The sequence below is a fragment of the Myotis lucifugus genome, unplaced genomic scaffold (assembly GCF_000147115.1).
Source record: "Myotis lucifugus unplaced genomic scaffold, Myoluc2.0 scaffold_97, whole genome shotgun sequence".
Lineage (NCBI taxonomy): Eukaryota > Metazoa > Chordata > Mammalia > Chiroptera > Vespertilionidae > Myotis > Myotis lucifugus.
In genome coordinates this window covers 3,199,350-3,222,892 of record NW_005871145.1, presented here as the reverse complement: position 1 = coordinate 3,222,892, position 23,543 = coordinate 3,199,350, and the positions used below count along the sequence as shown (strand labels likewise).

Here is a 23,543-nt window from a genome sequence, read left to right as displayed (position 1 = left end):
AGAGCGTCGGTCTGCAGACCGCGGGGTCCCAGGTTCGATTCTGGTCAAGGGTTGCGGGCTCGATCCCCAGTAGGGAGTGTGAAGGAGGCAGCCAATTGATGATTCTCTCTCATTGATGTTTCTTTCTCTCCCTCTGTTTAAAGGCTAGAACTGAAATGGGTATATGATTATGTGTATTATTATACAGGGGTGGGCAAAGTAGGTTTACAGTTGCACTGTGACATTCTTTTGAGTTAATAAAGCTGTTGTAATCATCATAACCTACATGTCTTTTTCCATACAAACAACTGTAAACCTACTTTTGTCCGCCCTGTGTGTGTAGGGTTTTATCTAAATTTGAATCCTAGCTCAGCCATTTATTAAGACTTTGAGCAGGTTACTTAACCTTTCTGGGCTTCAAAAACAGTTTACCACCTACCTCGTTGGGTTGTATAAGGTTTGCATGTGCTAGTTTCCTCATTTCCCCATCTCCTTTGGTTAAAGGAAATTGGTTGAGGGTGGTCTAAGATCAAAGATGGTCGTGTATGAGTGATAAAATCTTTCCCTAGAACATTCTATATCCCTAGATCAGGACATACCAGTAAAGACAGAGGATGTAAGTAATTAATTTTAAAGGTCTATTAATTTTTAAACCATTAAGCTAAGTCTTTGTATTTAACAAGATCAGTACTGTATCATATTAGCGATTTATAAATGATATTGAACTTGAATTTTTTAAGTTTACATGACAGATTGTTGGTTAACAGCAATAATTTTTTTTTAATGTCAGAAGACTGCCTTAATTTAATTCTACATTTATTTGTGCCAACCAGCATCTGAAGCTCAGAGGCTTCAAAAACCAAAATGTTTCTCAAAAGCACTCTGGCAAGGGAGGAAAAAGTCATATTTAAATTGAATATATAGCCGAAACCGGTTTGGCTCAGTGGATAGAGTGTTGGCCTGCGGACTGAAGGGTCCCAGGTTCGATTCCGGTCAAGGGCATGTACCTGGGTTGCGGGCACATCCCCAGTAGGAGATGTGCAGGAGGCAGCTGATCGATGTTTCTCTCTCATCGATGTTTCTGACTCTCTATCTCTCTCCCTTCCTCTCTGTAAAAAATCAATAAAATATATTTTAAAAAAATAAAAAATAAATAAATTGAATATATATATTCTGCTTTTCTCTCACACTGCTATTGCTGTTGTGTTTATTTATTAATATTACATATAATAATTCATGTGAGTATTTTTCCAGTGAGACTTGTTTATTCTAGTATAGGAGCTCTGTATTAAATAGTAAGAGTGGTCTAACTAATGTTGTAGGTGGAAATTCTAGGCCCCTCAAGCAAAATTTTCCAAATGGGACCCCTTATCATTTAATTGCAAAACAAACAGCTAATACTTTGATGGTATTTAGGCCTTGGAAAGAAGTAAAAAGAAATAGTTTTGGACTTTCCCCATATAAATTAGAGTCTTCTGAGTAGCAGTTAATAAATGAATGCTTCCCACATGTTTAAAGGCTAGAACTGAAATGGGTATATGATTATGTGTATTATTATACAGGGGTGGGCAAAGTAGGTTTACAGTTGCACTGTGACATTCTTTTGAGTTAATAAAGCTGTTGTAATCATCATAACCTACATGTCTTTTTCCATACGAACAACTGTAAACCTACTTTTGTCCACCCTGTGTGTGTAGGGTTTTATGTAGCCCATTAGCATTGAAACCCTATTGTCTTGTGAGTTTTGCAATGTTGTGGAGGGGTACATAGTAACAGGGCTATAGAAGGTTGGTCTCTTGGTGTTCATTAGCATTGAAACCCTATTGTCTTGTGAGTTTTGCAATGTTGTGGAGGGGTACATAGTAACAACTAATAACAGTAATAAAAATAGCTTATATTTATAGCACACTTATAGTATGTGTCAAGCAATATGCTAAGATTATTACATACATTATTCTCTTTACTCCTCTCTACAACCTTAGATGGTAGCTACTATTCTCTAATTTTATAGAAAAGGACAGGCAGAGAGACTAGATAACTTGTTTAAAGTCACATAGTTAATAATTGCCAGAGCTAGTAATCAAATTGAGGTGAGCCTAACTGCAGAAAGCTTTCATAGCAGGAGCGTCTCTGGTACAGAGATTAATTGATCAGCAGGAGGTGATTCAACAGAACCAAGAAATTTCTGATCCACAATTGCCTTCACTTGAGAGGTTCATGTGAAGATCATACAGTGTTTACTTGTATTTCACTTGGATTTTTCAGAGCAGCATGTTCCAGTTATAAGTGTTTATCTCAGACAGAGATCCTATCTGAGCAAGACATGGCTGCTTGGGCCTCAGTGTGGATTTCAAAACAATAGAGCATTATTGGTACATGTTAGAAAACATACTTAATTCTGGTCTTGTGGAAGTCCCAGCAAAGCAGAAGAGAAAATGCCAATCTGAAATGATTTTCCTTTCCCAAAAGGGCAGCTAAGGTGCCCATATATCTTTGCCCTCCGGGGATGCAGGTGTGCAGTTTAATCATTCACACAAATTAAAGCATATTCCTTTGCATTTGAAAAATAATATAAAATGACATTCTTCATGTTTTATTGCCAAGTAATGGCTTTGAACTCCTGTTTCATTGAAGTTTGATAAACTGCAAGGGTTTTCCAGGATTGGGTGGTGCACTTATCTAGTAACCACAAAGGGAACATTGGACTGATAAGAACTGCAGGTGAGGGAAACCGCCAGAGAGCAGCAATTAGAGTTCTTCACACTGGCTTGTGTGAAATTCTCAGAAGGGAGGAACCTTTTCCTGCCTCTTCTTAGCTGCTTCTCTTCTCCCACTGATAAAAAGAGCACCAGGGCGTTCTGTTTCCACTTTGTGAACTAGGGGTGGGTAGGGTGAATACTTTGTGGTGGGATGGTTCTTAAGTTCTAACTTGATACAAATGTTGATTGCCCCCCCCCCCACGCACATATGAGTTCATATAGACACAAATGGACATCTCTCAGGTGATTTTATTATCAACATACACCCCTGCTTTTGTACTATGTGTAAAAATCATATTTACTTCCAAAACTATTTATAAAATGTCGATGGTGAGTTAGTATGGTATAGAGTTAAGAGCATGGGTTCTTGGTAAGACGCAAACTTGGGTTTGAATCTTGGCCTCTCTTTTACTAGCTGCATGATCTTGAGCAAGTTACTTTAATTTTATAAATCTCAGTTCTTCCATTTGTAAAATGGAAATAATCAAAACACCTATCATAGGATTGTTGAGAAGACTAAATAAAATAATGCATGTAAAATAATTAGCCCAGTATCTGGCACATTGTTGTTCAGTAAGTTTCACGGGTGCTCAAAATTGGTAGCTGTTATTATTATCATTATTATATTAAACTCTAACCATCTGATTTGTAGATTAAGCAGGTATAGTCCTTTATTTTTCTTTCTTTCTCTTCCCCTCTCTTTTTTTAAAAAATAGTTTGTTTTCCAGAAAATTCCTTCTGTCTTTCTAGGAGAATAAAAGTACTTTGATTCAAACATTCCTCCCTTAAAGGGCTTTCACACTTACTTGTGCCCGAGGAGCGAGGAGCTAGGGCAGGGGTGGGCAAACTTTTTGACTCGAGGGCCACAATGGGTTCTTAAACTGGACCGGAGGGCCGGAACAAAAGCATGGATGGAGTGTTTGTGTGAACTAATATAAATTCAAAGTAAACATCATTACATAAAAGGGTACGGTCTTTTTTTTTTTTTAGTTTTATTCATTTCAAACGGGCCGGATCCGGCCCACGGGCCGTAGTTTGCCCACGGCTGAGCTAGGGAGAAGTAGCATGATTTGCTTCTAAGTATGGCAGAGCGCTTTCATTTCTACCATTTAAAAAAATCCTGTACTAGCCTTAGGTAGGTAGATCTAAGTCATAGAAGTAGACTAAGGAAGAAATAGACTAAGGAAGAAATATTGTTGTAGGGTCAGGATAAGTGGGTGGGAGAAGGGAAGGAGAATACAGAAGTGAAAATATAGCTGATTTTAATGTTAGCTTGGCTGTTTCTTCTCTCAATTTAATATAAAACAATTAATACCAGAATTGGCATGTATTATCTCACAGCTTCATTCAGTTTTCCCATTTCTTAGAGAAGTCGTTTTCCACTTGGAAACTGTTGATAAAGCACTGATTTTGTCTTCACATCTTTTGGGGGTGGGGGCTGGAGAACCTTTGCAATGATTGATGGTTGTTAGTTTTGGGGAGCACTTAAATGAACAGAATAAGTAACAGAATGTAAACATGTCGTTCATGTGGACTTCAGGCTGGTGCATATGTGGTGGAGCCTAGGTCACCATTGTTAAATGAAGACTCCCAGAATAGAGCTTGGGTAGATAAACTTGTTTGCTTCATAAGTGTTACTGGACCACCAGGATTTTAGGGATAGTTTTGTGAAATACTCATTTTTATTAATTTTAGGTAATTTATCCATATTTTCTTAAAGGATAAAACTATGAAAGAGGCAGATGTCCATCATGGCAGCAACTTTGTGGAATTGTGTTTTGTCAGGATATTCATCACTTTGGGGTTTTTTATTCTCACTACTCCAAAAGAAAGTTGTGATTAAAAAAAAAAAATGCTTTGGAATGGTAAGTGGAAAACACTGAGTTGGAAGTTTTTATGTGAAGTGTGCCTTGATACCATTCTCATACCTCTAAAGATACAATTCAGGAGGAGGAATAGTCATTTGTTGAGCACCGGCTATATCTGAAGCTCTGGCCTTTGTTGTTTACTGAAGTAGACCCTCAATAGCCCTTTGAGATGGGCTTTTAAGAAAATACATTATCAAGCAAGCCAAGGACTCTGGTGTTTTACATGCATTACCTTATTTAATTCTTATAATCCTACTAGTAGCCGGGTGCACAAAATTCGTGCACTTTAAAAGGGAATTAATTGCCCTAACTGGTTTGGCTCAGTGGATAGAGCATCGGCCTGCGGACTCAAGGGTCCCAGGTTCGATTCTGGTCAAGGGCATGTACCTTGGTTGCGGGCACATCCCCAGTGGGGAGTGTGCAGGAGGCAGCTGATCGATGTTTCTCTCTCATCGATGTTTCTAACTCTCTATCCCTCTCCCTTCCTCTCTGTAAAAAATCAATAAAATATATTTTTTTAAAAAGGGAATTAATTAGCAGAGATATTTTAATATTGCTATTTGCCCTTTCTCTATAATAGAAGTGTGAGAGATGAAAGGAAATTAGTAAAATGTATATGAAAATAATATATAAATTTATTAATAAATAAACAGTAACAAAAGGATATAACAACAACAGAGTCATGATATAAAAACGACAAAAACATGATATGTAAACAACAAAAACATGATATAAAAACAACAGTGATGCAAACAATGACTGATAAAGTGATTAAACTTATTCTAATATCTCCCTGTACACCACATTAAGAGTGAAAACACTTTCAGAGTGCTTGACTAATTTCCCTTGTGATGAAGTACTTAGAACTTTAACTGTAACATCACATGCTCTTCAAACTCGAGAGAAAGCAACATATAACTGACCATGTGCAAAAATGGGTTCAGGTAGGAACATGCCTACTCTGTCTAGAGTTTGTCCTTGTGATTTATTAATAGTCCTCACAAATGCTGGCATCACGGGAAACCATTGTCGAATCTATTTAAATGGGAGGCCAGTGTCAGATGGGGACAAATTAATTCTTGGAATCAGAACAGCCTCTCCCTCTGCAGATCCTGTTAATGCTTCAGCTTTGATAATGTTAGGTCGTAATCTTTTGATAATAAATCTGGTACCATTACAAAGACCCCATTTACTATTGAGATTTCTCAATAGCATGATGATTGCACCCACTTTCAATTTTAATTTATGACACGGCATTCCTGAAGGAGTAATACTATTCAGAAATTCGATGGGAGAAATTTTCCTTTGTTTCTTTGTTATGGGGTGGGGCCACAACATTAGTAACAAACAGATTTAAAACTTTATTGTGGGGAGCCGCTACAGTGTTTGGACAGGTTCAAGCCTTGGACTGATGAGAGGGCACAGTCCTCTCATTGCCATGTGCAAGTCCCAGCTTGGAGGGCAGGGCCCTCCCAGCACAATTATAGCCAACAGCTATAGTTGTAAGCTTGAACCCATGGTCCGAACACGTGGCCCCACGTGCCTGAGTGATGTGGGCTTGATAGAGTTCAGATGCATGTAGTTGAGTAGGATTGAAACCCAGGAGAATGTTTGTAAACATCTTGATCACGCCCTTACTTTGCCTCGTAGCATCTGCTGTAAAATAAAGGCATGGCTGTGGATGTGGTCGCTGTCTCTCAGAGAAGCAGCGTCCCACCGAGACCCAGCTTTCATTCTCTTGTCTCTTTTCTAAGCCTTTCAGCCGCCCCACTCAGGTTCACCCCGTGCTGGCGAGGCACACTTTAGAAAGATCTGCCTCTACGCTTCCAGGGTGGGTTCCTGCCTCAAACTCCGCCCTTACAGGAAACAGCTCAGGGAAACAGCTTGGATGAGGGCGCAGCCGTTGCCAAGACAACCCCTGTAGGACTGACTTCCTTCCGCTTGGTCGCAACTGTTTGTCTGTATGTGACGAACACCACCCATGGTTTTTATATAAGTAGATGATGTGTAGGTACTAATAATATTGTCATTACAAACAGTAATAGAATTATTATCCACTTTTTACATGAGGAAATAGGTTTGGAGAGTAACTTGTTCAAGGTCATACAGCTAGGAATTGGTAGAGCCGAAAAGGGAACTCAGGTCTCTCTAAACTCCAAAGCCCATGTTTTTAACCAGTGATTCTTTTTAAAAAATATATATTTTTATTGATTTCAGAGAGGAAGGTAGAAGGAGAGAGAGAGATAGTGATGAGGGAGAATCATTGATCGCCTGCCTCCTACACGCCCCACACTGGGAGCCTGCAACCCAGGTATGTGACCTGACTGAGAATCAAACCGTGACCTTCTGGTTCATAGGTCGATGCTCAACCACTGACCCATGCTGGCTGGGCTTAACCAGTGATTCTTAAACTTCACCATATATAAAAAGCATCATGGGTACTTTTAAAAATTACTGGGTTTCAGTTAGAAATATAAGGTCACTAAGTCTGGGATGGTGCCAGCTTATAAATCTGCATTTAACAGGGTATCTCAGATGCTTCAGATCAACAAGTTGATTGACCGTATTTTGAGAAAAAGTTAAGTTTCTTTCCACATAGATGCAGATTAAATAACTAAGATTAATCTACCAAAGACAGAGCCATGAATCAAAACACATTTCTTTCTAATTTGAATACTCAGACCCTTTCTGAGAAGCCCATGATTAATCTGCATATTTAACAGTCACAATAAATGCAGAAAACATAACTTCTGATAAATTGAGCCACACAGATTTCATTTATTATTTTCCAAGGTTAATAGTTTATAACACTAGTTTACACGATCCTTAAACTTTTCTAATTTTTTATTAAAGAATTGAGTTTTCTTGCCCTAGCCAGTTTGGTTCAGTGGATAGAGCATCAGCCTCTGGACCAAAGGGTCCTAGGTTTAATTCCCGTCTAGGGCAAGTACCTCAGCTGCAAGCTCCTCCCCAGCCTGGGTCGTGGTCAGGGCGTGTGCAGGAGGCAACCAATTGATGTGTTTCTCTCACGTTGATATTTCTCTCTGTCTTTCTCTCTCTTTCCCACTCTCTCTAAAAATCAATGGAAAAATATCCTCAGGTGAGGAGAAAAGAAAAGAAAAAAAAGGAATTTTCTTTGCAATCAGATCATTTATGCTTTAGGCATTCTTCCCTGGAATAAGTTTTGAGACATACAGAAAATGAAAGAGGGTGGAAGGAAATGGGAAGAAAAGAACTTCCAGATATATCTGCTTAATGGTGCTAAAGCTCCTCTATAGCTCTCCCTCACCACTGAAATGAAGCGTTGATGTAAATACTAACAGCCAACCAGATGGCAGTATGTCATGTGCTACATCATGTCTAATTCTACCCTTTGGAACCATTGGTCCGTTAAGGCCAACAAGTTTGGTTGGCCTATTTCAATCCATTTCCTAGGGTAGAGGCAATACCTTGACTGACTTTCATGGCCTCCTATTTGGATTGGGAGGACTTTTATTTTTTACTTTTCTCTCTCACTTTTCTTTTCTCTCTTTTGTTTTTTTGGCAGCTCAGCGACATGTCCTCACGTACATGGAGGATGCAGTGTGCCAGCTGCTAGAAAATAAGGAAGATGTTAGCCAATATGGTATTGCCAGGTTCTTCACTGAATAGTAAGTACGTGAATGCTTTGCCAATAGGGTGAGCCCAGAGAAGGCACTTGGAAGCAGGCAAGGTACATGAAGAAGAGAGCAGGACAAGGCTGATTATGAGGTGGCAGTGAATGCTCAGTTTTGGTAGCTGGTCCAGGGCTGCCCAAACATGTTTTGGAACATGCCCTTGGAGCAGCTGGTTTTGTCCAGTGATAAGTTTCATGATGGTCATGACTACAGAAGCTCAGCAACTGCTTGTTTGATTTATTAGATCTGTTTCTTTAGGTCCCTCTTATAATTTTTAACCTTCTACGTAATTCAAGATATTCACTCTGATTTCCTTTAGTAAGTGTACCTTTAGCCTGTGTTTTTCATGGCTGGTTTTTTCATTGAAATGTTTAGGATCCTGTTCCCTTGCAGTTTTCTTTCTATAGGATGCTGTCTCAATCACGTAATGATTTAAGAGTATTTCTAAAGGCAGGACATCATAGATTATATCTTTGAAGGGTTATACTTCTTTGTATAGTGTGCTTGGAGTGTGTAAAAGTCAAAATGATTGCTATTTTTTTTGATATCTCATTGTGTTTTTATTTTTTTTAAAATTTTGTTTTATTGCTTAAAGTATTACAAAGAGTAGTACATATGTCTCCTTTTTTTTCCCCTTGACCTTCCCCTGGCCTCCCCTACACCCCAGTGTCTTGTATCCATTGGTTATGCTTATATGCATGCATACAAGTCCTTCGGTTGATATCTTACCACCCCCCAACACTCCCCGGCCTTGCTTTTATTTATTTTTTTTTAGCATCGATAATGTTTTTACGCTGAATTGGGTAATCACTTTAAAACTCTTTGGTCATCATGAAAGGATTTGCTAAAGAAATACAAAGCATTTTTATTACTGATATGACATTATATATTTATATAATCATTTGAAGTCTCTTTCCTTTTGTTCTAATTTTTTGGGAGCATTCTGAGAAAGGAAGAATTACCTCTTACAGGTTTCTATTTAAGATGAATCATGAACTCTTCCTTGAACACAGATTTTTTCTTTCTTTTCTCCAGAGGTTCCTTGGAGATCAGACAACTATTCTAATCGTTTGTTGTTAAGCGGATTTTTTTTTTTTTTAAATCCTCACTCAAGGACTAACTTGGAGAGAGGAAGTGGGGAGGAGGGAGGGAGGGAGGAAGGGAGGGAAGGAGAGACAGAGACAGAGAGAGAGACAGAGAGAGAGAGAGAGAGAGAGAGAGAGAGAGAGAGAGAAATATAGATCGGTTGCCTTATGTATGTGCCCTGACCGGGGATCGAACCAGCAACCTTGCAGTGCACAGGATGATGGACGATCAACTGAGCCACTCTAGCCAGGCTAGGGGAATTCTTGACTCTCCCAAACTCTTTTGCTGAATAATAGGTCTCACAAGTAAAATCTAGATTTCTCATGGATTGAAATTTCGTTTCTGGAAAAAACAGGCTTTCCAGGAGCAGAGCCAGTCCCTTTCCCAGTCTTCTAAGGAGGATAAAATAGAGAAAGGAAATCTCAATTGTTCTCGTGATGTGGTAAGCAAAGGAGGTGGGCAGGGAATAAAGACTAAGATTGAATAGTCTTGCTTGCTTTTACAGAACTGACAAGCCTAGGAGTTAAGTTTCTAGGCCATTTAATCTGTACCGGCACCCTTAAGGCTCCATGCCAAGTGAAATATGATTCTTCTGGGGCAATGCTTCTTCCTTTTTTTTTTTTTTTTTAAATTTACTCCCCCACCCTCATCTCCTATATAAGTCTTTTCCCTGTTATACTGGTTCCTTGAGGGTAGGCATCATTTCTTCTTCATCTTTGTATTCCTAGTGCCTGCCACAATGCTTAGCAACTAATAGATATTGGTACATGTTGAATCAACAGCTATATCTATAGTTTGTTATTGCATATTATACTCTTATTCTCGATCTTGTTAAAAATAAAGAATATCTCTTGTTTTTCTTTTTTGTTGATTCTTTTTTCTTTTTATTTATTTATTTTTTTAAATATTTTTTTTATGATTTTAGAGAGGAAGGGAGAAAGAGAGAGATAGAAACATCAATGATGAGAGATAATAATTGATTAGCTGCCTCCTGCACATTTCGTACTGGGGACTGAACTTGCAACCTGGGCATGTGCCCTGACTGGGAATCGAATCGCGATCTCCTGGTCCATAGATTGATGCTCAACCATCAAGCCATGCTGGCGAGCTGTTGATTCTTTTTTTTTTTCTTTTTCTTTTTAATATATATTTTATTGATTTTTTTACAGAGAGAATGGGAGAGGGATAGAGAGTCAGAAACATCGGTGAGAGAGAAACATCGATCAGCTGCCTCCGGCGCATCCCCAGTTGCACCCGCAACTAAGGTACATGCCCTTGACCGGAATCGAACCCGGGACCCTTCAGTCCCCAGGCCGACGCTCTATCCACTGAGCCAAACCTATCAGGGCTGATTCTTTCTTATAAAGCTATATATTTGTCATTTAAGAAGCTGCATACCATGTGTATAGCACTCAAAAGTGAACCCTACTGGTCTGTGTAACTGATCCTGAACTCTGGAGAGTCAGTGGTGAAACTTATACCCTTCAGATGCTATTGATTGTAGCTTTTATCTGCCAATAAACTGTTGAAAGACTCAAGATTTTCCACAGTGCGATGGAAAGCTAGTTGCCGAGTGATCTGTTTCTTGTCTTCAGGAAACTGAAACTACATAATGTATGTGAATGGCACATACCTGAGACTTCTGTAACTCTGAGATACCATATTGGCCTGAGCCAAGTTATTTTGGGAAGTGAACAACTATCAAAGTTCTAAAATCCTTAAAAAACAACAACAAAACTTGAAAGATGTGGAAGCCTGCTGGAATAGGAATTAGTATTTTGTGGACAAGACCTGGATCAGTAGAGGCTACTGATTTTGCTTTGATTTGTGAATTTTATTTAGTGAAAAGCCTTCTTTTTTAGGCCTCCTTATTATATTGATTCATAGAACATGATGAAGTGAAAAGAACACTGCCCTAGGAAGCAGAGATCCTTATTCTTATAAGTCCTCGCTTTATAATCTTGGTCAAATTTCTGAAATTTTCTGAGCTTTAGTTACTTCATCTATGAAATGGATATAATAAAGTCTTACACGCCAATAATAATATAGTAATTATATTTTATAATAAACATGTTTTATTAAACTCATGCTATATCTCAGCCACTATAATTCTTTGAACCATTATTATCTCTATTTTATAGATGAGGAAACAAACTCAGGAAGGTTAAAATAGCTTTTTAAGTTCACAAGCGAGTAAGAGACAGAGTTAGGATCAAGTCCTGTTTGTGGTATTATAAAAGTAGTATTCTCTACTGTCTCCCAGTCACTATACTGCCTAATCTTGCTGGAGGCCTAACTAATTTTGAGGTCTCTTCTAGCTATACTTTCTAAATTATTTTAATTTTCCCTTATGAACTATTACATAGTCTTATCTGGTGACTTTAGTTCATTGCCATTTTAATATTTAGTATTGGGGGATACAACTGGAGCTGATTCTACACAATAGGAAACACTTTTTAAAAATATGTTAACCAAACACTTCCATCTCTCAGTTTCAAGTTCACACATTGAGATTTTCATACTCTTTTTTGTTTTGTTTTGTTAATCCTCACTCGAGGATATTTTTCCATTGATTTTTAAGGAGAGTGGAAGAGAGAGAAATATCAATGTGAGAGAAACACATCAATTGGTTGCTTCCTACACAAGCCCTCACCTGGGCCTGGGCTAGGGAGGAGCCTGCCTAGGTACACGCCCTTGACGGAAATCGAACCTGGGACCCTTTAGTTAGCAGGCCAACCTTTTATTCACTAAGCCAAATTGGCTAGGGCAATACCCTTTTTTTTTTTTAATCCTCACCCGAGGATATGTTTTTTATTGGAGAGAGAGAGAGAGAGAAAGGATGCGGGGAGAGAGAGAGAAACATCAATGGTAGAGAGAAACATTGATCAGTTGCCTCCCATATGCACTCCAAACCCGCAAGCTGGGTATGTACCCTGACTGGGAATCAAACCTGAGACCCTTTGGTGCACGGGATGATGCTCCCACCAACTGAACCATATCAACTGGGGAAAGATTTTCATATATTTAATGATGGAAGATTTACCTTTAAACAATTATAGAAGTACTCTTGTTTGTGGAAGGCTTTTCTGTTGATTTTCTCTTCTGGGTCTGCTTGCCCTCTCACCTGTGCTGTCACTCCTCGGCTGTTAGTGTTTTCCAACAAACCTATGATTGTTCCGGCAAATCGGATAAGCTGTAAAACATGAGTAGCTAAGCTGTACTATGCATGTGTGTCTGCAAGACTATGAGCTCTTTAGATCATATTCCTCTGGATACTCTTGAAAGAAGGATTCTAAATCCCAGAGGATTTTCTTTTATGTTGTATGCAACCTCTACTTCTGAATGTTGTCTTTCAATCAGTGGAAGGTAACAGGAATTAATATTTAGAGGTGCCACTCTAAGAATAGACCGAGTGTCAGCACCAGGTCAGGACCTCTGAAGAAGTACATCCAAGAAAATGAGGCTGGAGTAGCTGTAACTTAGAAACCACAGCAGTGTGTGACCAGGTTTTGTGGTAAAGAGAAAATGAGAAATGTGGTTTTTTAAGACATTGGAAAATAATGATGAGAGAAAAACAGGCTGAAATCTGAGAATTCCTATCAGGATTGGGAACCCTTCTTTACAGGCTAAATTGATGGTTATAACACTGTGGTATCAGGGAGCTTGACCTCCACCTACTAATATGGAAAAGAATGATACTCTGTGGTCTTGGTTGGTGGGCCCAGTAGGGCTCTTTCTTATGATCAAGTGTCTTGTTTTTGTTTTTAAAAATGATGATTGTAGGTTCTTGGGGAAGTTTTCATGATGACTATTTTGGTCACAAGTACACAAATTACCTTCATTGATTGAGGTTTATTCTAAGGATATGTGAGAATTTAAGACAACATTCGTTCAGTAATTATTTTTGAGCCAGCCCCTACTCTGGGCCTGTGTGCACTAGGCAATGGAGATATAGTGGTGAGCAAGACAAATAAGGTAATTACCTTCATGGATCTAAAGTTTTAGTGAGGGAAGTCCTGGCTGGGTAGCTCAGTTGGTTAGAGTATCATCCTGGTACACCAAGATTGTGGGTTTGGTCCCCAGTCAGGGCACATAAATGGAACAATAAATTGATGTTTCTCTCTCTCTCCTCTTCCCCTTTGCCCCCTCTCTCTCTATCTAAAATCAGTAAAAAAAATAAATACATAAAGTTGTAGTGAGGGAGATAGTCAATAAAGAATTAAAGTGACGATGATGACAGCAGCTAATAGTTAATAAATACTTGCTATGTGCTAGACACTGTTCTAAGCTTATAAGGTGTTATCTCATTTAAGTCTCATAATACTATGAGGTGGGGTATTAGTATTATCTTCATTTTACACATTAGGAAATTCAAGCACACAAAAGTAACATTCCTCAGGCTACACAGCTAATTACTGTAGCAAGATAAATAACAAGGAAATAATTAGGGTAATGTGATATATAGGATGGCCAGGAAGGCCTCTTGGAGGAAATGGCATTTCAGGGCTTATCCCATGGAATGACTGGCTCATCCCATCAGAGAGCCAGTAAGTGATCTCAGCTGAGGTGATTCACCTTCTTTTTGTCCACCTTTATTACCTAGGCTTATTTGCATACAATAAATGGGGAATTTTATCTTTTAGGTTGCATACAACCTAAAAGATAATTTGATTTTATTTGCTGCTACTCAGAATAGAATACCCTTAATAGGGTCACAGAAAGCTATGGTACAGGTAATTGGCCTCCCTCAATCACTACTCATATATAATAAGTGAAAGTAAAATAATTAGTCATCAAAATTACTGGTATTTATTATCTAATACCAGAGGCCCAGTGCACAACATTCGTGCACTGAGGGGGGGGCGCCCTAAGCCCATCCTGCCCCCTCTTGCAGTCTGGGACCCCTCAGGGGATGTCTGCCTAAGCTGGCAGTTGGACATCCCCCAAGGGGTCCTTAGCACTGCTGCGGAGGCAGGAGAGTCTCCCGCCACCGCCGCTGCGCTCGCCAGTGAGCCTGACTTCTGGCTGAGTGGTGCACCAACTGTGGGAGCACACTGACCACCATGGGGCAGCTCCTGCGTTGTCTGCCCCCTGGTGGTCAGTGTGTGTCATAGCGACCGGTTGTTCCACCTCTTGGTCGATTTGCATATGCTTTTTATTATATACTAGAGGCCTGATGCATGAAATTTATGCAAGGGGCTCATTCCTCGCAGCCCCTCACAACCTTGGCCGGCCCTCCCAACCCTGGCTTCGTCAGGAAGGTCGTCCGGATGGTCATTCTGCTGTTTGGTCTAATTAGCATATTAGCTCTTTATTATATAGGAGGATTTATGCTATACATATGGAGATGGAAATATTAATCATCAGAATTCAGTGAGAAGTTGTATACCTGTTAATGTATATATACTCTTGTAAAAGATACCAACGTCAAATTCCTTTTTTATTGTTTTGATTAGAGTAAATCCATGAAATGTGAACTTCATTAACTCACTCTCAGATAAAAAAAGGAAGTCTGCATGTTCCTAAATCACTTGAAATGTAACTTAATGAAAACAATTCATGATTATAAAATATGTATTCTTTCTCTTTGTTTTTAAACAGGTGCTCTAAGCCCTATGAAAAGATGACCCACTTCTCTCCTAAATAATCTAGAACAATCAGGGTGTAAACTTTCAGTTCTAAAGTTGGCAGATTTTTTTAGGAGTATCCACCATCCAGCATTTAAGTAATGTTGTTTTGGGTTCTTCTTGTGCTCATGGTAACAGAGGAGTGGAGATTTGGAGCAACAAGAAACACATCAGGACAAACCAGACGTCACTGATTTCCAGGTTCATAGCTTTGAATGAGGGATGGACTTGAGATGTTTCTGGGCCATTTCTGTTCCATGTTTTTCCTACTTATTTTTGTCAAACTGAGCCAAAATGTGGTGTGCTGAAGTAATGGTGACTAATCCTATTGTAGGCTTCTTCTAAAAGAGTAATGCTTCTCCCCAGTCCCACCCCATCTTTTTTCCATAGTTCAGTTCTTAGCTGGAGTTGTCACATCATAACAGAAAATTCCCCATTTGTCATCTGGATTCTCACAGACTCAGACAATTGCCAGGAATAGATTTTGCCTTGAGCTAACGCAATCCTATCCTCACTGTATTGGCCCAGGCACTTTTGTTACGCCGTCGTTTGTGAGATCTACAGAGCATTCGGTTCTTTTCTATATTATTAGAGGTATCCCACAGCAAAAGGACTCCGGGGAGACGTAGGTAGTGAGTTTAGAGTCACCAAAATCTGTTTTGAAGCTTAAAAATCCAGCCACATTGAGGCTAGAAGAAGCTACTTATTACTTAGAATTCATCCCTCTTCTTCAGTACCTTCATGTTTTGATTACAGGGAACCATCCAGCAGCACTTGACCTGTTGACTGAGGAAGCCATTTCACAGCCCACTGGTCCCTTGACTCATTTAGAAGTCAGAGTCAAAGGTTATGGAAGTAATCATCGGGCCCAGATTCTCCCCATAAGGAAAGACCTTACCTCCCCCCGCCCCCCGCCCCTTTTACAAGTTAAGAGAAACTTAGCTGTTGTAAAACTGTTCAGTAAGAGGAAATGTAGGCACTCCATCCTTGACTGAAGTATTCTCAAGACCCAGTGATATTATTTCTGTTTTCATGGGAGCTGCTTTTATATGGAAGCTAGTATAAAATTTAGGTGTAACTCTCCACACTAAATATTTTCCCTTAAAGAAATTATTTGATTTATTTTAATCTATAAATAATATAAAGAATCTTTATTTGGTCCAATCCAAGTCCTGATATTCCTTCTCATACCACCCTCTGACAATTTGAAACTTTGCTTCATCAACAATAGAGCAATTTATCAGTGCTTTCAACTTCTTCCATGATTTTCTCAGAACTCTAGATCTGTGGTGCTGGCGGCACAGGCCTGGCGCAAGAGCAGGAAAGAATGACACAATCTGGCACCTTTAACCAGAAAGTTTTAATGAACTGGGATGGGGGTGGAAGGGATAGAGTGGAAGGAGGAGGGACAGTTAGGATTTTGGCAGCCACACAAAGGTTCTTCTTCCCTGAGAAAAGTGAAATGAAAGTCAAATGAATCTTCTCTCTGTTACTGTGATCTGCGAAGATGTTTGTCTGTCTCTGAACTTCCAGCCCCATGGCAGGTGCATCTTTACAGTCAGTGACTTCCCCACAAAACAGCTTGTTTCTCAGGATCCCTCAAGAGGGGTCATGTTCAACTAATTTCCTGTCTGAGGCCATAGCTGTGATTCCTTTCTTCAACTATCAGATGTAATTCTGACCAGCACAGTCGAAACTATCTTATCAGAAAAATGTCATGAGCACGTAAATTTATTTTAGGACACGATCCCGGATTGCTGAGTTCTTGGGCTGCAACAATAGGCATTGTTTCTGGGGTGGCCATAGAAACAGGCTTAAATTCATCCCTTTGTCATTAAATAACATTAACAACAAATGTCTTTGTTAATGTTCTTATGTTATATTTTCCAAGGCAAGATCATAGCTAGGGGTGATGATACCTATCTCATAAGGTGGTTAAATCGAGTGAAATGACATGTGTAGAATATCTGGGTAGGTATAATTCATTTCCATTATGTTTCATTCCTCTTTAGCTCCATTTTTGTGGGATTTTTGCTTCTCTCTTCGTGGATGTCTTAGAAAGGGACAGTCTTCCTCTTCTTTCTCTTTAAATGGTATCAGAGTTGAAGGTCTTGAGGACTTTTTAGTCTCTCTTGTTTTCGGTAACACCTTTTTGCTTACCTTGCATTTTGTAAACTTTTTTTTTTTTAGATTAAAAGCATTTGATGATTTTCTGCACATCTATTAGCTATTTAGTGTTACTCATGTCATTCATCATTTAGTTTATTCAGAGAATAGCCTAAGAACGATTTTCTTCATCCCCCCTCCCCCACCTATAACCCATTTCCTTATTTTACCCTCTTTCCTCTGGCTGCCAACATTAAAAAATTCAAGGAGTAATGGGAGACCTGAGCCAATCAAGTCTAACTAACTTGTGTTGTTCCTATTCTTAGTTCTAGTGGTACAGTGATGTGCTCAGGGTAATGAAAAGCAGACATTCTCTGCTGAGGTCATTGCTCCTCATACTGGCAACCTGCTCCAGGAAGCTGTTTATCTGTGCTTGCCGAGCCAAGCTCCAGCTGCCAAACAGTTGGAATGTATTGAGAAACCACAGAGCCCAAAGAGAGAATGTTACACAGGCAGTTCCAAGCAGGGAGAATATATTTACACCACACAAGCTGCAGTTTACATGTGTGGGGTAATTGTTCATCTGTACACTCTAATACTTCACCTTCTATGCAACATATATGCCTTGAGAACTACACTGCTATGCCAAATAGCCCTGAACTTGTCATAATGGAAAAAGGGTATTATAGCAAATTTTATGTACAAACCAGTTTTTTAAGGTAGTATTTTTCCAAGTCAAATTTAACGTTTAGAATCTTAAACTATATAGGCCTGGTCTCTAAAGTACCCCTAAACTCCGTTCCTTGCATAGTTTTTCCAAATAAATATTTTTTCATCTCTTTACCACAATATCAAGTATTGTTACAGAGCTTCAAATGTGGCCTATACTAATAGGAATATAAGTTATGGTTAAGTTATGGTCACTTGCCTATAAGGGGATGTAATATGGTTTAAAAGATAATGCTTATTTTTTTTAAAAAAGATGAAAGCACTTGATTAAAGGTATATTTACAAATATAAAAGATAATTGCATCCTAGGTTCAATAAAGCCAAGTGGTAAACAAGATCTAAGGTCATTTAGTAAGAGGAAGGACTTACAACATCATTTGAAACAAACATTTTTTAAATACAGTTCAAAATCTCATTACAATGAGCTTCAAACAAGTGATTAATATGACTTTTTTTTCATATTTTGTGGTCGTGGGATGGGGCAAAGTAGTCGATATTATTGATGCCCATCGATAATTCCCTATTGGTGTCAGCTGTCCCTTCTCCAGAAAATCGGTCTCAGCCAAACAGGAGTTCTTAACACCTCCTCACCACCATGAGGGTATCACATAGCCAATCACTGACTGACACAGGGATTAGAAGGGCTGGTCTCCTTGCCTCAAAATGGGACTTGTGCTGAGTTACAATTTTTCTCTAGAGCTCAGACTGAACCTGGATTCTCCTCCGACCCCGTCACTTTCTCTTCTCAGAGCACTCTGTCAGTGAGCCATGGGCACCAACATTCTTGTCTCGGGCTCTGCTTTCAGGGAACCTGACCTGTGTTGCCTATTGTCATTTTAGAAATAGTAATTTTTTTACTATTGAAATTACGAGAGTATTGTTAGTGGAAACTTAAACAAAAGGGTATTTGTTTAAGGATATTACAGTCATGTGCTTCATGATAATGACATTTTGGTCAACAATGAACCGCAGGTACCTTGGTGGTCCATAAGATTATACTGCATAGCCTAGGTGTGTAGCAGGCTGTACCATCTAGGTATAGAATAATGCTTATTGATTAACAAATAATTAGGGAACAATTTAAGACCTTCTCTAATGGCATTAAGTTGTGCTCTGAGAGTAAGGAGAAATAATTGGCACTAAAATAGTTAAAGAAGGCATCATAGAGGAGTTTGTTTTGACATGTGTGATGGTTAATTTTGTATCAACTTGACCAGGCTAACTTGTGCCCAGATAACTGGTAGGACATTATTTCTGGGTGTGTCTGTGGGGGTGTATTCAGAAGAGATGAGCATTTGAATTGGTAGATTGAGTAGAGAAGATTGCCCTAACCAATGTGGGTGGGTATCATCCAATTCATCAAGAGCCTGACTAGAGCAAAAAGGTGGAGGAAGGATGAATTTGCTTTTTTTTTGCTTCAGCTGGGATATCCATTTTCTTCTATTTTGGGACATCGGCACTCCTGGTTCTTGGGTCTTCGAACTCATGCCATTGGCCCTCACCCCAGCTCCATTCTTGGGCTTCTGGACTTGAATTGGGGCTTACACCATTAGCTCCCCTGGCTCTTGGGCCTTCAGACTGAGATTGAATAACACCATCGACTTTCCTAGTTCTCCAGATTGCAGATGGCAGATCGTGGGGCTTCTTTGCCTTCATAATCACAAAAGCCAATTCCATAATCACATAAGCTAAATCTCCTCTTATATATCTGCCCAGTGCACGGATTTGTGCACATTGAAAGGAAATTAATTAGAAGAAATATTTTAATATCACTATTCGCCCTTTCTCTATAATAGAAGTGTCAGAGATGAAAGAAAATTAGTAAAATGTATATGAAAATAATATATAAATTGATTAATAAATAAACAATAACAACATGATATAACAACAACAAAGACATGATATAAAAACAACAAAGACGTAATATAAAAACAACAAAAACATGATAATATAAACAACAAAAACATAAAAACAACATTGATAAAAACAATGACTAATAAATTGATTAAACTTACTCTAATATCTTCCTGTATACCACATTAAGAGTAAAAACACTTTCAGAGTGCTTGACTAATTTCCCTTGCAATGAAGTATTTACAACTTTAACTTTAACGTCACACGCTCTTCGAACTGGAGAGAAAGCAACATATCACTGATCATGGCAGAAAACGGGTTCAGGTAGGAATATTCCTACTCTGTCTAGAGTTTGTCCTTGTGACTTATTAATAGTCATCGCAAATGCTAGCAGCATGGGAAACTATCTTTGAATTAATTTAAGTGGAAGGCCAGTGTCAGACGGGGACAAATCAATTCTTGGAATCAGAACAACCTCTCCGTCCACAGATCCTGTTAATACTTCAGCTTTGATTATGTTAGGTCGCAATCTTTTGATAATAAATCTAGTACCATTACAAAGACCCCATTTACTATTAAGATTCCTCAGTAGCATGATGATTGCACCTAATTTCAATTTTAATTTATGACACAGCATTCTAGAAGGAGTAATACTATTAAGAAATTCGAAGGGAAATTTTTCTTTTTTGGCATCATCCGTTGAATCAATGGAATCATCACTCAAATAGGTGTGAAAATCTCCAAGTATATCCAAAATTTCTTCATTTAATTTATGAACATGCTCATTTTTAGGACAAAGGACCACATATTTAGATATATTTTTAATATTATCTATAGATATACTATTTACAAAGGTAGCTTCAATAATAGATCCGTTACAAATCATTTCACAGGGGATTTCAATAATATCCATTCTGAGAGCTTTATATGTATTACGCATGTGTGAGTCAACGTTTATTTTTAAATTGCCAGTGTGCGTCATATATACCAGACGGTTGGATGGTCGGACGGACAGATGGATGGTTGGTCACTTAGCCTTTTATATATATAGATACTGTTGGTTCTGTTTCTCTGGAGAATACTGACTAATGCAACCTGGAAAGGTGAGTTGAATTTGGATAAGCAAAAAAGAAAGGAGATTTTTTTTTGTGTGAATGAAAGCACTGTAGAATAGTGATTAAGAACACAGATCTGTGTTTGAGGGCCTGCCATGTACTAGTATGTGATCTTGTTGAGCAGGTTGCATAGCCTCATTTATAAAACAGGGAGAGTCAGCCCTAGACAATTTGCTCAGTGGATAGAGCATCGGCTCACAAACTGAAGGGTCGCAGATTCGATTTCGGTCAAGGTCATGTACCTCAGTTGTAGGTTCATCCCTGCCCTGGTCAGGGCACCTGTGGGAGGTGGTAATCGATGTGTCTCTCTCACATCAATGTTTCTCTCTCTCTGTCTCTCCCCTTCCCTTCTGCTCTCTCTAAAAAAATCAATGGGAAAAATATCCTCGGATGAGGATTAATAAAACAACAAAAAAGGTAGGGAGGGTCATGTATAAAATTTTGTGTTACATGATTGTTGGAAGGATTAAATGAGATAATGAAAGTAAAGTGCTTAGCATTCTATCTAAGATATACTAAGTGTTGAATTAATGACAGCTATTGCTACTGTTGTACATTCTGGGTTTGGAAAATGTCTAATGATATGTATTCATCATTGTAGTATCAAATAGAGTATTTTCACTGATTCAAAAATGCTCTATGCTCTGCCTGTTTATCCTCCATCCCATTCCAACCTCCATTGTCTTCACAATTTTGCCTTTTCCAGGATCTTCTATAGTTTTAATCATATAATATGTAGCTTTTTCCAATCACTCTATTTTTTAGTTCAAGAATTGCCATTCAGTTCTTTTTTAGTTTCTTTACTAGGTCTTATCTTTCATTTGCTTGAATGTAGTAAAGCATAATTATTAAAAAGTCCATAATTCATTATTTGGATTCCCTGTGGGTCTGTGTCTATTATATATTCTATCTCTTGGTTGTTGTTTTTTTAACTCCATTGTCTTATAGTATACTTTTTTTCTCCCTGTAATTTAGAGCTGTACATTGTATATGAAAAATTGTAGAAATAATGTGATGCCTAGAGCAATGTAATCTTCCTTCAAAGAAGATTTACATTTGTTTCTGGCAGATGGCCTGAGCACTATCAATCCTGGATTACCTCAATCCAATCAGGTGTTGAAATCATTTGAAGTTAGGCTGGTATAGCTTTTCAGAAGGCCAACTAGAACCTTAAGGATTCACCACCCTGTTTCTAGCCTGGATGGGTCCTGGACTCCAGTTTTTTTTGTTTTGTTTTTTTGTTTGTTTTGTTTTATCAGCAAACATCAAGAATCATTTGAGCCCTAGCCAGTTTGGCTCAGTGGATAGAGCATTAGCCTGTGGACTGAAGGGTCCCGGGTACGATTCCAGCCAAGGGCACATGCCAGGGTTGCAGGCTCCACCCCCAGTGGGGGGCGTGCAGGAGGCAGCCGATCAATGATTCTCTCTCATTGATGTTTCTATCTCACTCTCCCTCTCCCTTCCTCTCTGAAATCAATAAAGAAATATATTTTAAAAAAAGAATCATTTGAAAACTCAGGAACTTAATTTTAATTCAAAATTATTACCTGTTCAATCTATCAGCTCCCTCTTTTATGACTGGCAGAGGCTTCTGGAACTACTAGTGGGTGTAATAATACATTGCTTTTGAAGTGGTGATGAGTATAAATGATATTGTGAGAGACCTGGAACAATTTTAATGTGATATGAAAATATCTAAGATTTCTATTCTTTAAAAAATCACAGATATTGCTAATTCTATGTTTATATTCATAGCTGAAGGAAATACTAAATTCCAATTAGAGGTTAGTAAAACTAAAGATTTGCTTTTTTTCACATCCAATTTTGTGGAATTCCTTGAATTCAATACATGGACCCTTCTATTTGGAATTCCTGCCCATGGGGAAAAGTGGCTCCAAATGCTGGGCTCACTTATTTGTGTTTTTTCCTTCTCTTATGACTTGGCCTTGTCATTCTTCATTTGCCTTGGTGGCTTCAAACATACGTTTTTAATAATTCATCCAGTTTTTCTCAGTCAGGAGGGTTAGTCTAAATTACCTAATCTATTTTTATTGTAAGAGAAATAATTTGGGAACTTTCATTCTAGTGGAATATAATTATATTAGCAGAAGTAGAAAGTATCATCACTGCAAAGGGGCCATAAAGAAGTCTAATTTGACTTGTGGAAGACAAGTACATGTTGAAAAGCAACAAACAGGAAATATATAATTAGGATAGGGCCATTTTGTGAAAGGCTCAATTATGTTGAGATAAGAAAGGCAACGTAAAAGTATCTTGTAAAGTCTGAGAAATAAAATTTACCGCCTGGTCTTTTAATTTTTAAAATCCGGTAACTATTAAGTACTTACTATATGCCAATCCCTGTGCCAGACATGGTCAAGGAATTCACTTTCATTCTCATGGGAAATATATTATAATGTGGACCTACTATGTGCTAGACACGGTGCTAGTGAAGGATATAAGATGAATAAGCCAATTGAGGAACTTATGAACGAACTCAGGGAGAAAATCAGATGTAACCATAGTTATTAAGATGCTATTAAATTAGTGCCAAATAGAATTTCAGGCAACATGTTTTGGGATAAGTGGAAGGAGAGATTCATTTTGAGGAAAGCTTCACAAAAGAGGTAGTACTTCAAGTGTTCCTTGGAAGATGAATAATAGAGAATGGGAACTGAGCAGGGAGAGCATCTCCAGCCGGGGAACAGCATGAGCAAGGGCACAGAGGCTTGGTATATTTAGAGAATGACAAAAGGTCTGTGGT

At 38.6% G+C, this 23,543-nt stretch overlaps 1 protein-coding gene across 1 annotated transcript in view; it reads left to right on the top strand.

Moving 5' to 3' along the window:
- CUNH11orf49 (chromosome unknown C11orf49 homolog) overlaps window positions 1–23,543 on the top strand; it is a 142,311-nt gene that overhangs the window by 24,864 nt on the left and 93,904 nt on the right. Inside the window, 1 exon segment of the mRNA XM_006091979.3 lies at window positions 8,154–8,256. Coding sequence (XP_006092041.1) covers window positions 8,154–8,256 — 103 coding nt within the window.